Genomic DNA, 18,773 nt, shown 5'->3' with positions numbered 1-18,773 from the left:
ACCGGAAGTTCATAAAAATCCGGTTTTCATCGAATGATAGAACGTTTTATTTAGTCACTAGTTAATTTTATACGCATGCGTACATTCGAGGTTTTGCCATTTGCAAACTTTTCAAACGTGTTGGAGTGCACGCATCTTGTTACTGTACACATCGATCGAAAACACAGGAAATGGCATCAGATACAACAAGTTCAACTAAGGTGCAGAAGCTTGACCCTGGATCGGAAAGTAATGGCGGCGGAGATTTTGATACGGAATCTAAGATGCAAAAAACACTTGAGGACATCGATTTGTGCCAAAATGAAATTGACTTTTTAAATGAAAAAGCGAGTGAAGAGATTTTGAAGGTGGAACAGAAGTATAACAAACTCAGACAACCACATTTTGATACAAGAAACAAACTGATCCAGCAAATTCCCAACTTTTGGGTTACTGCAGTATCTTTTATACAATCAGATGGTCATCTAACTTAAAGGTGCAGCATTATCAATTATTATCAATCCGGTTGTTTCGCCCTAAAAATCGAAACTATTTCGAACACTGTGTTGTTTCGCCCTTAGTACCGTTACCCAGGGTTGGTTGGTTCGTCCTAAATCTTATTTGTATAGAGTCGTTTCATTCTATTGTCCGAACCAAATTGTTAACAACTACGAAAAATTACTCTCCTACCTTTAATTGCCGTTAGATTTCCTCCAAAGTTTCTCCAGACACAAATCTTGAAAAACCCATTGACACAGATTCCACATACCAGATGATAACTATGTCACCTATATCGCCTTCGCTGGGAGCACATAGGGAAAAAAGCATGTAATTTTGTATCGGCTGCTATTTTGACTTTTTATGGAATATTCTTCAAGATGGGTGAAAGGATAGACTTAATCTAACAACATGTTTTGATATAAAAGCAAACATGATGACATCATATTATTAGTTTTTTATATTATTATTATTTTAATGATACCACTAGAGATCATCGATTTCATATTAATTGTGTCACATACTTTGGAGGCTTTCACCCCTCTTGAAGAGTATTCCATAAACAAGCAACATGGCAGACGGCAAAAAACTGCATGTATTTTTCCCTATTCAATCTCGGCAAACACAATATCGGCGACATCGTTGCAGTCTCATGTGTGGAATCTATATATTTGTAGTGGGTTTTTTTACGATTTGTGTCTGGACAAACTTTGGAGGAAATCTAACGGCAATTAAAGGTAGGAGAGTAATTTTTTGTAGTTGTTAACAATTTGGTTCGGACAATAAATCTTATTTGTATAGAGTCGTTTCGCCCTCAAAGTGATTTGATTTCTTCCCCCCCCCCCCCAATTATCTGTAGACTTGTAAAGCTTTTGAACATAAGAACAGAAATGGAAGAAATTTTAAATTCCCTTGACACTTCAAAATCAAACTGTCCTGATCTTATTGGTAATAAACTGCTTACGATATTTTCTAAAGAACTGCCGTCCCTTAACTCTTCAATTTATCACTATTAACCTCGTACTTTCCCAACCCCTTAGAAAAAAGGCTTTCCAGACGATTCGTCCACTCACCTCGGACAATTCGTCCACTTGATGACTGCATTTTGTTCAAACATATTAATAGTTATTTCTTTGACATTGTAATAATTTCTTAACATTATTTTGTGGTATACTATAACCAAAAAAGTAAAATAGAGTTAGAATTCAACATTAATATCCAGTTTTTAATAACTGTTTGTATTCATTATGTGGACGATTCGTACATTATCTCACGTCACGATGTGGTAAATAGGTAATGCAAGCCTCCGCGTCGGAAGACTTTATTACCCCCCCCCCTGCATGTCATGTTCTCCTTCAATGGCGTAAATTCTATCCACTGTACCCTCCCTTATCACATTATCCCCATATGCCTAATAACCTCGAAATAAAATAAAAACTCGTCTTCAATTCCAATTTAATTAAATGTACATTAAAAAATAATTCAAAAGTTAACATATTTGACATTAGTAGAAATGAACAAGCGAATGTTTTTGGTCAGTTAAATCGGTGTAGAATCGATGAATGGTATTTCGTCATTGTTAACTGCACAAATCACTGTAGGAGATTATCCATTCAAATATCACTGGAAGAGAAACGTCCCACAGTCGACCGACTAATGAATGGATAATCTCGCAACAGCACAAATCAGTTCTTTGGTAGTAATTTCGTCATTGGTGTAGCATCTCCAAATGGCAAAGACTTCTCCCTGCCAGGTCCTATGCTTCAGCCATTGCATCCGTCCAACTCTTCCATCGCTCACTCGTTCCATTGTCATATTCACCAACACAATAGAGGACACCTGTACACTTAATTGGTAAAGCAAACAGAAACCAAACAAGTTGAAAGGGAAGGGCTAAAGATTATTTTTACTGGGCATATTGTACTAAAAACATCCTACGACATGTAGCGTGAAAGGAGTACATTATAGAAACAAACAATAACCGAATAAATAGAAACGCCAAAGAATTATGTCTGCAGAGCATTGTTACAAAAACATCTACCAAGCGTAATCTAATGTAATATAATTTATTTTCACTTTTGTAAATTTATGACAGCAAAAAAAATATGGGGTATAATATATATAATAATTTATTTAGTCCCCACGTACATGTAGTACACATTTAGTCCGTCGATGAAATGTACTGGGGAAATAAAAACCCACTGGATGAATCGTCCGGAACTGATTTTTTGTAGTGGACGAGTTGTAGGAGATATTGTCACGGCACAGCAATAGACTGGGTACAAGCTTGAAAATAATGTTACTTAAATGACAACTTTCATTGTTTCAGCAAAAAACAACAACATAGGATTAAAAAAACAAAAAACTTTATATGGTATTTCGGTGGGATACTGGGTTATTGAAGTCTGCTATCCCCGGGATATCGGGGTACCATTTATCTCAAACGCTGAAAAAAAGAAAAGAAAAAAAGATATAAATATTTTTATAAAAAAATAAAAATTAGGGCGCAATAACCCTACATGGTGATGAAACGACTGTGGTATGAATGGATTCTGGGCAATCTAGTACTAAGGGTGAAACGACCTGTTACCATTATCATGCATGAACCAGTTTCGGTGAGCATCAGCATTCGGTTCTAAAGCATATCAATATTTATAAACAGACAGTTATTATTCAAATAGCTACCTTTTTATTAGTATTTCTACGCTTAAATGACCACTAATCTGGCTGCTACGTAGCAACGGTTACCACATGCGTGTCAAAAACTGAAGTCTGAACCAAATTGTTAACAACTACGATAAATTACTGTCCTACCTTTAATTACTGTAGATTTCCCCCATGTTTTATCCAGACACAAATTGTAAAAAAAAAACATTACAGTGACCCAAAATCACACATACGAGACTAAGAGTTTCACGGATATCGATGTCACTGAGATTGCATGGGCTAAATACCTGCAGTTTTCTACCGTCTGCCATTTTACTCAAAAGGGGCGGAAGTCTCCTAAGTATGTGACGTAATTAATCTGACGTCATGATGAGTGTGTTATACCGTAGCAGTTAGATTACGTCATATGGACCAACCCCTTTTGAAGAGTATTCCATTATAAACCATCAAAATGGCAGAAAATTGCATGTATTTTGTCTTATGTAATCTCAGCAAAGTCGATATCGGTGACACAAAATTTACAGTGTCATGGCCACTTACGGCTAATTGTAAAAGGCGGACCGTAACAATGACATCACAACAGTTTCTTGATTTCTTTAACTCCTGTTTGTAATGTATGTACAATTTAACTTCAATACAAAGCTTGCAAATTAAAATCACATAATAGGAGTACCTGTAATGTTTTTATTATAAGTCGACATTCCCAATCGAATTAGCTGGCTAATTGATAGAGCATAATGTTGTGCATAAACATTTGTGTAGAAACTTATTTTTATTGTTTCAACATTGTCACATCCGATTCATTATCAGTGTGTTTCTTTTTTTAACTGGTACTATACTTGCCAGACACTAAAATCGATGGTCGAACATGGACTACCTTTGTAAAATTCTTAGTTGCCCTCAGCCAATAAAGGTTGTTATAGGTGACTGGGTGACTGCTAATTTTCAACCCTGGAATTGGTGTAACTGGGACCAGCCTCGGTGGCGTCGTGGCAGGCCATCGGTCTACAGGCTAGTAGGTACTGGGTTTGGATCCCAGTCGAGGCATGGAATTTTTAATCCAGATACCGACTCCAAACCCTGAGTGAGTGCTCCGCAAGGCTTGCACCGACCAGTGATCCATAACTGGTTGAACAAAGGCCATGGTTTGTGTTATCCTGCCTGTGGGAAGCGCAAATAAAAGATCCCTTGCTGCCTGTCATAAAAGAGTAGCCTATGTGGCGACAGCGGGTTTCCTCTAAAAAAAAATCTGTGTTGTCCTTAACCATATGTCTGACGCCATATAACCGTAAATAAAATGTGTTGAGTGCGTCGTTAAATAAAACACTTCTTTCTTTCTTTCTGGTGTAACTGCTGGTGTGTGGATTTATTTGTATATGTACATGAAGAAAATGGATAACAAATGTATATACTTGTACATGTATGTATGTAATTAGCAAAATGTAGGGTCTCACAGCAATAGAGAGATGGTCCAAATAATTCTAATCAATTTTAAAATCACATACTTCTAACTGATGGTCGAAATTTGATCAGTTGGTGCAAACTGATTATAACAGGAAATGTTTTATTTAACGACACACTCAACACTTTATATTTACAGTTATATGTTTACTTAAGGACCACACAGATATTGTGGGGGTGGGGGGGGGGGGCTGTCACCACTTCATGGGCTACTCTTTTCGATTAGCAGCAAGGGATCTTTTATACGCACCATCGCATAGACAGGATGGCACATACCATGGTCTTTTATGCACTGGCTGGAGCGAGAAATAGGATTAAACGGATGATGAAATTCCAGATGACTTGAAATTGTTAACAAATTGAAGAAAACCCCACTGATTAGTGTTTTTAAAGCTGATATATATACATTTAAAAAAAATTAGTAAATTGTTCCTCAACTAGAATCAGTTTGTCAATCATCCACAAATTTCAGCTATCCTGGATGAAGAAGAAGAGGAATGTTTACATTATTTAAATAAGGTAAGCTTCTTTTTTCTTTCACTGAATATATCATGAAATAGACTTTGTTTTAAGGAGCACAACTGCCTGTACACTCATAAACTTAATTTGATGGTTATTTTTAATTTGTTTTGTTTACGACACCACTAGAGCACATTGATTTATTAATCATCAGCTATTGGATGTCAAACATTTGGTAATTATGACAGTTTTAGCAGGCATTCTGCCAGAGGGTAAAATGGACCCCATACTTTCCCACGATCACAAAACGATTGTGAATTACAACTTTCAGTGATATTTAGAAAACTTACCGTTTTACTGTTGTAACATACTGTAAAACTAGCGGTTAGTCCCATTAGAGTACTGTTGGTAAATGCATAGGGTCGTATTTACCGGGTTTACTGCTTAGTTTGTCGCAAACGCTTGTCTTGACCGACTGATTTTTTTACGCGACACATTATACTGAACTTTGGGAACTGTCGAAATAGTTTGCAAACGTTTAGCGAAAAGCGACAGGCTGGATGTAGCAATGTTACATTATTTCCGCTATCGCATGCAGATTCTTCATGACGTTAGCCTGTCAAAGTGCTGATAAAAATTAATGTTTACGGTTTGTCAACATTGAGCCCCGTTGAATAAAACAGTGCACTTAGTTGTTGGGCAATTATATGCTTCATAATTGTGACCATTGCTCCTGATGCGATTTTTCGCTGCTAACGTGTACTTTGATTTAACAACAAATAGCTACGCCTTGTTATAGTATCACTTTCAATGAAGTTGGTTGGTTGGTTCAAGTTACTACAATTATAATATACTCTTCAAAAAAAGAAACGCAAAAGGGTACAAATGGGTTATAACTCCGATTTTATGTTTCCTACCGGTTCATGCTTTGTGAATATAAGGTCATTGCATGTCCCAAACACATTCCCACGGTTACATTCGATAAAACGCAGCTACTGTACAATAAAGTTCCAAAATGTGAATATTCGCAAAAACGCAGCCACGTGCAAACCATGTCACCACTGCACGTGCGTTGTCTGCACGTGCAACATGAACACCGACAGTATAAAAGTGCAGGGTGTTCGCTTGCCTGGCCTCTGTATCTGGCCAACAGTTGACAATCCAGGACATGCCACGTCTCAGTGAACCGCAGAGAAACAATGCCATCGGCCGACTAGACGCAGGCGAATCCAGAACGGCCGTTGCCAGGGCATTCCATGTGTCCCCAAGCACCATCTCCAGACTGTGGGGACCGTTACCAGGAACATGGATCAACACGTGACCTCCCTAGATCCGGTCGACCACGGGTCACTACCCCCGGGCAGGACCGCTACATCCGGGTACGCCACCTTCGGGAACGATTGACTACTGCCACCTCCACAGCCGCAGCAATACCAGGTTTGCGCAGGATATCCGACCAGACCGTACGGAACCGCCTACGTGAGGTAGGAATTCGTGCCAGACGTCCAGTTCGAGGTGTCATCTTAACACCACAACACCGACGACTCCGACTGCAGTGGTGCCAGATTCATCGACAATGGCCTCAACTGCGATGGAGACAGGTGTGGTTCAGTGACGAGTCCCGATTTCTGCTCCGACGTCATGATGGAAGATGTCGCGTGTATAGGCGTCGTGGTGAACGTTATGCGGCAAACTGCGTGCAGGAAGTGGACAGATTCGGCGGGGGTAGTGTCATGGTGTGGGCAGCCATCTCACACACTGGCAGAACTGACCTGGTCCACGTGCAGGGCAACCTGAATGCACAGGGCTACATTGACCAGATCCTCCGGCCACGCATCGTTCCAGTTATGGCCAACGCCAACGCAGTGTTCCAACATGACAACGCCAGGCCTCACACAGCACGTCTCACAACGGCTTTCCTACAGAACAACAACATTAATGTCCTTCCTTGGCCATCGATATCACCGGATTTGAACCCAATTGAGCATCTATGGGACGAGTTGGACCGACGCCTCCGACAGCGACAACCACAGCCCCAGACCCTGCCCGAGCTGGCAGCAGCCTTGCAGGCCGAGTGGGCCACCATCCCCCGGGACGTCATCCGTACTCTGGTTGCTTCAATGGGCAGGCGGTGCCAGGCAGTTGTCAACACACGCGGAGGCCACACCCGGTATTGACTCCAGATGACCTTGACCTTGGTGGTGTGTCCTATCACTTACTCACAATGGACTAGAGTGAATTGTGAACAATCCTGCAACATTTGGTAATTATCGGACTCACCATTCAATAATTAAATCAATTCTCCAAATGTTACGACAATGTGGTTTTGCGTTTCTTCTTTTGAAGAGTATATGTACCAAAAGTATCGTGAATAAATAACTTTATCTCTTTTAATGTGTCACAACTTGTGTTTGTTAAATTGTTAATTACATATTGTATTCCAGAGATGAAAGAAAATGTATCAGAATTTACAAAAACATGAAAGAGAAAATAGTGGTTTTATTTAATTGGAAAACCACTGGATCTAGTAAAATTACATACCTTAAAATCTTGTAAATTAATTGATCAATATTTTTTTTTAATTTTTAGAAAGATGGTAATTGATAGTACATGGATTTATCGAGGCGTTGTACGGTACTGAACATCGACACCTTCCCAAAAGCAAATGTCACAGAAAATTCCCAATTTCTTGGCTATAAATTCCCAATTATTCTCCAGTCTCGTATCAAAATCTAATCATCATCAATATATACCATCTAATAATTAATCTACTTAACAATTAAATTTTATTCACATCTAAGCTGAACAAACAAAAATTATTTCATGCTGTTTACACTGGTACTCAATGATTTGCTATTCTAAGTACTATACTGTAGGCGTAATGCAATCAGAAACGAGGTCATAGACTGTACATCAAATTAGTTTCCATTGCTGATAATATTAACATTTTGTAATGGAACTGATCTAAACAATGTATCTTCTTGGGCAGTACATACAAAAAATGTTGTTCCTGATATTTTATTTACCTGCAAAAAATAGGATAGCATTTGGAATTTGATATAATTAAATAATGTGAATATGTTTGGGGTTTTAGGGGGGGGGGGGGGGGGGGGGGGTATAAATATATATTAGCAACCACCAGTTTTGACGTTTTTAATAGTACACTAAATATAAATTTATTTGAAACAGTTCATGGTATTTAACTTTATAGCTATATATATATATATATATATATATATATACATGTATATATATATATATATATAATATATATATATATAATATATATATATATATATATATATAATATATATATATATATATATATATATATATAATTAGTATTGACAAAAAGAATAATAATATTCAAACATTGGAATATGCAACTTTTGTTCAAACTGTTACCATATTTTTTGATGGACGATTTTTCCAAAAAAAATTCTGGGATAAAATTAAGGTTTGTGCATACACGGTCGCACACACCACCTATGAAGACTGGTCATGGTAAAATTTGCATCGTTTTTCAGAATTACTGATATTAAATGTTCATGTTAAATAAGTAAAGTTTTTTGGGGTTTTTTTGCTTGTACAACTTCGGTGAAGAAAATAGTACACAGATTTAGATATTTTAATTTCTAATGCTAAGACAAAGTATACTTTAACTGAAGCAAACTTTTTTGAATTGCAAGGGCTGCCAGCTGTGGGTTTGATGCTGGGGACAAAATAGTGGTTCATAGAGGTGACTTGATCCTACGATCCATCACATCTCAGCAGAGTTTACCATCAGTGACCTACATCCTAGCCCACTAAATCAGTTCAAGTACTGTGTTTTTTTATCATGGGCTGATGTGTTTAGTGGAGGTATTTCCAAAATAAACACAAAATCAATTCACTAGTGGCACTAAATTGAAGATCACATTTGTTTTTAGTTGACAAACTGTTGAAAAAATAACCATATTCTGTTATTTATTATTTCAGGTTGAAGTTGAAGAGTTTGAGGACATTAAATCTGGCTACAACATTAAGTTCCACTTTTCACAGAATCCATATTTCACAAATGAAGAATTGTGTAAAGAGTTTCATCTTGCAACAACAGGTAAAACAAATTACGAAAATTAATTTTTAACCTATTCACCTAAGTCTTTTTCTGTTCATCTTTTGTGAACTAAATTTTAAAATGACAAATTACACACAAACACATGATATTTTTCCACTTCTTGACAGAAATCTGTTACTATTTCAAGACTTTTTTTTACAAATTAATTTTTTTTTTTTATTATTCCTTATATTAATCAGTTAATGATGTACTATCAACTGACAGTCTGAATGTTTTATAAATTGGTGTATTTTGATATTTCTTCAGGTGATCCTGCTTCCAAATCAACAAAAGTAGAGTGGAAAGATGGGATGAACCTGTGCAAGAAAGCACAACAAAATGCAGAAAAGAATGGGCGGAAACGTAAGATGGGATTTGCTCGGAATTTCTTCTCGTGGTTTCTCGATAACACTGACCCATCAGCTGACGACATTGCTGAGGTATTGACCACACTGTTCACCTTTTACTAATCAGGGAAATTTTTAAAAATTAGCTGCTAGAAAAAAGTTAATAATAACATTGATTTGTCTATGCACAGACAGTAAATATAATTGAATAAGAAGGTTTTCTTTTTATCTTTTACAAACTAATGATGTTTCTCAACATCAAAGTTTATGGTATTGTGATGAAATAGATTGGGAGTCTTTACAATTTATTAACAGGTTAATTTAATATTTGTATTGATGTAGGTTGTTCATTAATAACATGGAACTACAGTATTTGTTTTACCACTTTCTGTGTTTGTTGATTAATGTATATATTGTTGATTGCAGGTAATTAAGGATGACATGTGGCCCAATCCATTACAGTACTACCTGGCACCTGACATTGAAGTGGAAGAGAATGGCATCAGGTTTTGTGTTGAATATTTTTACTGTCACGTTTTGAATTTCCTTCTAAGTGAAAGAAAGAGAAAGGAATATTTGTATAATGACACCTCAGTACCTTTTACGTTTGAACTATCTATTTAGATAGATGATCTGTTGCCACAATATAGGCTATCCTAATTTAATTAAAATTAGCTCCACTATTACATGTGGATCTGACAGCAGCCAGTTGGAGCTCATGTCCACCAATCAAAACCTTACTTGCAGAATTATGCCAGTGATTTGAAAATAATTTGAAAAAATTCCGAATTATTCTGATGGTATACGACATGTTTCATGTGAATTACGAATGCCTTATTTAGACCAGTAGAACTAATTTTAATCAGATTGCTAACAACACTGCCTAGTCGCCAATGTCCAGGTAACATTTCGTCTGTAAATAATAACTTAAATATTGACCAATCACACTTCGCCTTTTATAAGGTTATTTGGGAGCATACAAATTCTAAAAATATCGGGCAAGTCTATTTTACATTACAAATTATTTATTTATTAAAAAAACCCCAACTAAATCAGTCTTCAGTTTTACATTACAAATTATTTATTTTATAAAATAAAACATGTTTTAAGGCATTCTTAATTCACACGAAACATGTCGTATACCTTAAGGATAATTCAGAATATTTTTAAGTTATTTTTAAATCACTGGCATGATTCTGCAAGTACGGTTTTGATTGGTGGACATGGGCTCTAACTGGCTGCTGTTAGATCCACATGTAATAGTGGAGCTAATTTTAATTTTAATATGCATGCCAAATTTCAGTGAGGTATCTTGTAGATGGATTTTCCCATACTAATTGTTAGTGTTTCAGATTAAAAATTTGGGACAGGATCCCAGTTGGATATTAACATTTCAAAATCTGGTATCCCATCTGAGAATTTAGTATTCCATTTAAATGAAATTCATAAATAACATCGTCACAAACTGTGAAATTTGAAATCAAACGAAATCTATTTTTTTAATAATACTGACATAAATTAATATTTAACAGTAATTTATAAGTGATTTTGACATTATTAATGATAAACCTACCTGTATCAATTTTCTGCAGATGTGGGATCAATATTTCAAATAAAATTTGAATGGAGGAAACATCCAACAAGAACAATAGTGACTTAGCAGTTCCCAGTCTATTGCTACGCCGCTATCGCTACAGTGCAGCATTAGACTGGGTATGAGTTGGGGGAGATATTGTTATGACATAACATTAGACTGGGTACGAGCTCGAAATTACTGTTACTTAACTTCACCAGTAAATGACAACTTTTATTGTTTAGCGAAAAATAAAAACGCAGGAAAAAAACCAAAAACAAAACATTATATGGTATCCCAGTGGAGTACTTGGTTCTTGAAGTCTGGTATCCAAAATTAAATTTTTGGATATCGGGATACCGTTAATCTCCAACACTGATTGTGTACCATGTATTGGGATAGGGAAAACATGGTAAGTCTACTGAGGGAGGGGAATCAATCCTATGAGCAGTTGCGTCACAAAAAAAGTATCTGATTATTGACCTACATCTCACATCCACCTCCTGTTCTTTCATTCTTTACAAATTCTTGAAGTAGCGGCTAATTTATATTGATATTAAAAAATATTGTTGCATTAGCACTGTAATAGAATGGATATTGAATAAAAATGTGAACCATTTGTTTTTGGATACATATTTAGCATAATCTAGAACAATTTTCCTGACATGCTGTCATTTATTTCAGTGATGATGAAGACGACTTTGATGATTCTGTGGTCCTTGTTGAAGATGAAGAGGATGATGGTAATTAAAATAGTTCAGATTGAACATTTCCTGTATTTACAGATAAAGAGACCATAAATTATCTTGGTTTTTTTTAATAAAGGGTGAATATATTTTTGAGTAGCGCAAATCTTAAAAAACAATTTAAAGGGACATACCTTAGTTTTTAAACACTTGCACATATTTTTGACTATTATAACCGTCTTTGGTAACTTAAATCATACTTTACTTAGTTTTTATTATTTAGATTATCAATTTCAGTACATTCAAAGTGTTTTTGGTTATCCTGGTGTTTTTAATATCACAAAATGCATTTCTCATATTTTTACAAACGCATTTGCATCTGAGAATTAACAGTTATAGAGTCGAGTTTTAGAGGGTATTTCACCATTTCAAAGTCACAGATTCGTGTTTCACTCAATTGTAACTATTCAAATGTGTTACTGGTTTGTAGATCAACTAAACTTCGTGTTAATTTTCACGGGTTGAAACTAGGGTATGTCCCTTTAAGGTCAGTTTTTAAAATTTGCAATTGCAAATTTGGCAAGTGACTGAGCTAGTTAGATCATAAAGTTTCTTATATTTTTGAAATAGGGGAGAGGTACCCTGAACAAATCTAGAAATTTCAGCGAAGATGCTAAAATTCTTGTGGAAAAACCCAATGCTAAATGTCTTTTGACCAATTGTATAGATAATAAATAAATTTCATGTACTAATGAATGTGCTACATGTTTCATGAAATTAAATGGGGAAGGACTCTGTTCTGTTCACAGATGACGATGATGAAGAGGACGATGAGATTTATGATGTGGATGATGATGACGAAGAAGATGATTTGGAATGTTCAGGTTGGTTAAAATTATATTGGACATAATAACAGGAATCATGGCTCTACATGGCGAGTAAAACACTCGCATTTGCAAGTAACATTTGTTTACAGCGGACTGTTTGTTAAAATGTAGTAGCCAATTGGTGAGTACAGAATATTGGGCCTAGTAAGCACAAAACAAGTTAAACGTGCCACCGAAATCATCAGTTATTAGTATCTTAGTAATGATTACAACAGAATTTTGAAACAAATCATGTTTACGTCCTATATTACTTCCCAAACTCCCTTACATCGTCTGAATTTGTTATATAGACACATTTATTTTTATTCTTTGTTGTCTGCACATGAGCAGCCGGATAGCTATAATGCCCGTTTTTGTCTTTGGTGCATTAAACGATTACTATACAATAGCTAGTATTCCTTAGACTTTTAGGTTGTGTTTATTATTTTCAATAAGCACTTTATTAGCACAGATATGGAGCAGAATATGACTCGGAATTATTAAACTTTGTACAAAATAAAACGGATGTTAGCACAACAGCATCAATTTTTGACCAGTATATATATTTTGAACATGCACAGTAGGGTAAACAATCTTTCTTTCAACAGCGCTATTTAGCAGACGATAAACTTAAGTAACTTGTCCTAACTTCAGACTTTAGGTTTAACTTGCTTATAATTAGAAAATGGTTGAATACTGGGTCATCTGGTCAATTATTGCATACTGTTCATTGTTGTACTCAGATATGCTTTAACCAGTGCAAACTCGGATCCATTTCTTTCTTTCTGAAGTGGTCGAATACTGGGGGCATTGCCATACATTTATTTTATAAAATTATATATTAGGTAAAACTGGTGAGTGTACAAAGATTTGGCTAGTGAACATGTCATTTACTAGCTAGCAGCAAGTGAATTAAAACTTCTGCATTGAGCCCTGGGAATGTGTTTCTTTCACTGCTTCAGTGTATTTAAGTTCACTTTCCATTATACTGGGACTGGGCAGTAGTGTGGTGAAATCCTATTAGTCATTTCATTTCCAACTTTATTTTCATGGCACTTTTTATAAAATGTTTGTTTTCTGCAGCCCATTCTGTTATGGCATTATTGAGAAGTCACCAGATATTTTTGGTGGAGTTTTTTTTACAGCTGATGTAGAAATCTTAGATAGCAAATAACTTAATTGGGTGGGGTTTTAAAAGCCGGATAGTTTTTATTTTTACATCCGATATAGAACTTAACTTATTGGATAGGGTATTAAATGCTGGCTATCCTTGGTTTTGTAGCTGGTATAGTAATGATAGAGCACAACTAACTTGGTATAGTAATTAAATGCTGGCTATCCTTGGTTTTGTAGCTGGTATAGAAATCATAGAGCACAACTAACTTGGTATAGTAGGGTATAAAATGCTGGCTGTTCTTGTTTTTGTAGCTGGTATAGAAATCATAGAGCACAACTAACTTGGTATAGTAGGGTATAAAATGCTGGCTGTTCTTGGTTTTGTAGCTGGTGTAGAAATCATAGAGCACAACTAACTTGGTATAGTAGGGTATAAAATGCTGGCTGTTCTTGGTTTTTAAAATGTAGCTGGTATAGAAATCATAGAGCACAACTAACTTGGTATAGTAGGGTATAAAATGCTGGCTGTTCTTGGTTTTGTAGCTGGTGTAGAAATCATAGAGCACAACTAACTTGGTATAGTAGGGTATAAAATGCTGGCTGTTCTTGTTTTTGTAGCTGGTATAGAAATCATAGAGCACAACTAACTTGGTATAGTAGGGTATAAAATGCTGGCTGTTCTTGGTTTTGTAGCTGGTGTAGAAATCATAGAGCACAACTAACTTGGTATAGTAGGGTATAAAATGCTGGCTGTTCTTGTTTTTGTAGCTGGTATAGAAATCATAGAGCACAACTAACTTGGTATAGTAGGGTATAAAATGCTGGCTGTTCTTGGTTTTGTAGCTGGTGTAGAAATCTTAGAGCACAAGTAAGTAGTTGGATGGTGTATTAAATTCTGGCTATTCTTGGTTTTGTAGCTGGTGTGGAAATCTTAAATGGCAACTAACTTGGATGGATGGTTTATTTAAATACTGCCTACTTTTGGTTTTGTAGCTGGTGTAGAAATCTTGGATGATGACGAGGAAGGTGACGAGTCTGAAGAAAAGATTGCATCTGAAACACAGGGCGAGAAGGCGGACGAATCCATGACAAAGAGTGAATCCAACACGAAGGGTGATTCCAAATCAAAAGAAGAAGAGGGTTAAACTCACCTGCGACATAAAGACTCTTTAACACATTGTACATAAGTTCATTAATACTTTACACTGTATAGTTGTTCATGTCGACATGTAAACTTGTGAAAAGCAGGCCAACCAAATTCAGTCTTTTACTTTTCTCTACAGTATGTGTTTTGATCAGTGCCTTGCTGAACATTATATACACATCTCTCAGGGATTATAACTTACTGCAAGTAGGACACCAAGTGGTCTCTGTAGTAAATAGCAACACTTGATTGTAATGGCTGTTATGGTGTGAGCCTGCTATTTACTTGTGTTTTCTGCAATACCAGGCCCCGTACTTCTAAAAGAAACCTAAACTCAAGGCTTTATTAAAGTGTGGAGACCTTTAACATCATAGCCAGACCATATATGTTAAAGAAATTCAGACTTTAATAATTTTATTAGCATAGTGCCTGATTTTTTAAAACAATGCAGGGAATACTGTTGCATACTTGAGTAATGAATCCTAACAAGCATGGATCACAGTCTGTCAGTAATAAAGATGACGCAACTGACTCAATGTGAAGACATTTGCCCCGCCCCCGTCACATACGCTTCTGGGTATGTTCAAATCAATCGGCAAAACACCAACCTTGTAAAGAGACTGACATGAAATGGCTTCAGTAATAAGTAACGTTCTGACCAGACCTGCACTAACTTTGACGTTTTACTACCTAACATGCATACACACAAACACAGTACTAAACAACTCTTAGACTAAGGAATTGTGCGTTCTGTAAGTTGATTATTGTGTTGGAAATTGATGTTTTTATTATAGTATTTGAAAGTTGTCCACCACGATTGTCCAGTTTGTAAACGTAAAATTATGATTTTCACGTTGAACATGAATATCCCAAATAAAGAATTTCCAGTACAATTGAACAAATATCAAGACTGTTGTGAAATTGTTGCATAGATTTTGTTTTTACATGTTGGTTAGTGTGCAATTCAGAATCTTGTGAACAATGTATAGTTTAATGGTAAGGTGGGGTTTTCTCTGTTCTGAATGTGTTTATTTTGGGACCAGTTGGTAGGATTTGGTGGGGGATGGTCAGGTGATAGCTGATATTTGAATATGGATCGTCACATATTATTGTTTAGCCAGTGTTAACACTTATTTTTATCACTATATCAAAATGTAGTCTTCTCACATCTTCAGTTTCACATGCCATGTAGGGTGACTTGCTCATTTTCATACTAACATAGTCATTTGTTTTATGTTTACGATGTTACTTTTTACAGTATTTGTGTCTCACAATTACTATTCATATTTAATGGACAAGTTGTGACAGATCATTTCTTGGTATATTGATTCTGATTTATTCAAAGTGTTTGGTGCATTCATTGTTTTGTTTTTTTAATATTCTGTGCTTAAGGGTTTCTTCTTGCTACTGTTTGGTCATATATCTGTGTGCTTTGTCATCCATTTTAAATTATGAATTGTTAAATTCCTTTGTAGAGCTCCCTTGTGTAAGTTACTGTAACATGTTACCTTGTATTGGTGTGCCAAATGTAAAAGTAGAGACAGATAATGAATATTTCATATACATCTTTTACTTTACATTGATTGGGTTTAGGGTGTGTTGTAGAGTAGCTGTAAGTCTCTGTGCTTACTGTGCTTACACTAATAGTCAAAATCGTCTTATATCCAACTCAACTGCTATTAAATCTGTAATTTTAATGCAAATTTTTATTACCCTTGCAGTTTACTACTAAGTTCCAAACATTCACTTTGATAAATATTAATGCTACAATTAAAAGATGGAATAATGTCAGTATTTGTTAATATTGTTATCCAGTTACATTTGTTAACACATCTGTCTGTTTTGTACATGGTTTTAGTATTCTATTGTACATATAACATTTTGGTGTGACTTTTTATTTGTGGTTTTGTGTCTCACTAAACGATTAATATTTTTAATGTTGATCTTCAGGGCAGCGATAATATTTTTTTCTGTGACCAAATATTACTTAAAATAACCTCTACATCTAATATTTATTAATAATGAAATAAATTTAGTCAGTTCTCATATGACTGGTTTCAGTGCTTTATAACAGAAGCACATGATGTTATATGTTTGGTATATATAAACAAGTAATTAAAAAAATATCTTCTTAACATTGTAGTTGTGTTTGTGTACTTGTGTATTAAATGATTAGAGTACGGGTAAATTGTGATTATAAAAACTTAAAAAAGAACTGAGGGTATTTGGAAAGATGGACCAACGTTGAGTATATTTGAAGATGATAACGGGTTGTTTAATACTACACATTTATGATTTTTATTGTCACATTGCCAAAGGTGGAAGATTGAAAGGGCTGTAGAGACCCATTAGGGTGTATACTACCAAATCAAATCCCATAGACGACAATAGTAACATATGTGGCTAAAACTCCTACCTGCAACGTATCAACCGACATAAACGCCACGGATATAAATACTACCACCCCTCACACTTAAAGTGAATCAGAAAAAAATGGGGGTCGAGCTGCTCGTTTCTGAGATGACGGGTAGCGTCTATGACTACCCTAGTTCCGCACAAAATTCGAGTACTTTTTTTTACAGGTACCCCATACATGTTTCAAGCACAAGGCTACTTGACACATTGGTACTAGATGAAATAAAATTGCATTTTTTTTTAACCCAGATAAAACTATTATTTTTTACAACCAACACACTCACATTTATAACCAATCACAGGACTTGTGGTGTTCACTTCTCTATCAAAAGATCGGTGCACCTCCAACTTTGACCAACTTTGACCCAGCCGGAAGTTATTTGGTCTAGTACTACCATTAGCAGAATTCCAGCCTCGGTAATACAGTGCTTAAGCCATCAGACTTGAGGCTCATGGATACTGGGTTTGTACCCCAATAGTGGCACCCTCCCAGAGTTGTAATGACAATGAGTATGTATACACCTGGAAGTTAATTGTCCACCACCATGTTTTAATAATGTGATTTGCACATCACAAGTAATTGTGACCATTTCATGGATACAAAACGCTGACATTAACGTTCTGTTTATACAGAGGATATTGAAATAGATGGCAATTATCATTGGTATTCCATAATTATATAATGTATTCTAGGGGGGGAAAAACCCTAAATATGTATGAAAATTTATGGTAATTAACTATGGAGCTGGAATCACCCGTGCAACTCATAAACAATTTATTTTTGACATCTCGATAAATGTCTAGTAGATACATAGTATACAAAAACTCAAAATCTGATTAAAACCACGCTGTAAAACAATTCAGGTGGTGATTAATTAATTTCCAGATGTAGGCCTATTTAGGGCCACTACACCAACTGCTTTCTCACTAACCATTAACCCACTGTCAGAACAGGCAGCTGAGGTGTATGCCAATGACAGCCATGATTGAACCACAATTTAATATAAGCACAAAAATAAGTTTTAATGAAACTACAATTTATTATGTGGAAGATGTTACCCAGATACATGTATGCCCTATGTGGATGATGTTACCCAGATATGTCCATTGGGCTATTTCTCAGTCCATCCAGTGCACCACGACTGGTATATCAAAGGTTGTGTTATGTGCTATACTGTCTGTGGGATGGTGCATATAAAAGATCCCTTGCTGCTAATCTAAAAGGGTAGGCCATGAATTGGTGACCGCGGCTTTCCTCTCCCAATATCTGTGTGGTCCTTAACCATATGTCCGATGCCATATAACCGTAAATAAAATGTGTTGACTGTGTCGTTAAATAAAACATTTCCTTCCTTCCTTCCTTTACCCAAATATAATCTTCAGGGCTGGGATCTTACCTGGTAGAGCACCTGCCTGAGGTGCATGTGAGGTAAGATAAAATTATCTCAGTGGGCGTTTTTCCATCC

At 35.9% G+C, this 18,773-nt stretch overlaps 1 protein-coding gene across 1 annotated transcript; it reads left to right on the top strand.

Moving 5' to 3' along the window:
* Positions 1-78: 78 nt before the first annotated feature.
* LOC121367779 (protein SET-like) lies at positions 79-17,027 on the top strand. Its single transcript, XM_041492146.1, has 8 exons — positions 79-437; positions 5,053-5,124; positions 9,043-9,160; positions 9,428-9,600; positions 9,934-10,013; positions 11,765-11,823; positions 12,576-12,650; positions 14,742-17,027. The coding sequence occupies exons 1-8, from the start codon at positions 171-173 to the stop codon at positions 14,891-14,893; spliced, it is 996 nt and encodes a 331-aa protein (XP_041348080.1). The 5' UTR covers positions 79-170; the 3' UTR covers positions 14,894-17,027.
* Positions 17,028-18,773: the final 1,746 nt, after the last annotated feature.

This window comes from Gigantopelta aegis, chromosome 3 (assembly GCF_016097555.1).
Source record: "Gigantopelta aegis isolate Gae_Host chromosome 3, Gae_host_genome, whole genome shotgun sequence".
Classification (NCBI taxonomy): Eukaryota; Metazoa; Mollusca; class Gastropoda; order Neomphalida; family Peltospiridae; genus Gigantopelta; species Gigantopelta aegis.
Note: the sequence above shows the minus strand (reverse complement) of the source record. Positions and strands in the feature narration are given on the sequence as shown.

Excerpts from the sequence above, each read along its gene's own strand:
- LOC121367779 (XM_041492146.1), top strand. The coding sequence starts at position 171 with ATGGCATCAGATACAACAAGTTCAACTAAGGTGCAGAAGCTTGACCCT. Across the intron at positions 10,014-11,764 it reads GTGGAAGAGAATGGCATCAG|TGATGATGAAGACGACTTTG; the intron begins GTTTTGTGTTGA and ends CATTTATTTCAG. Across the intron at positions 11,824-12,575 it reads TGAAGATGAAGAGGATGATG|ATGACGATGATGAAGAGGAC; the intron begins GTAATTAAAATA and ends TTCTGTTCACAG.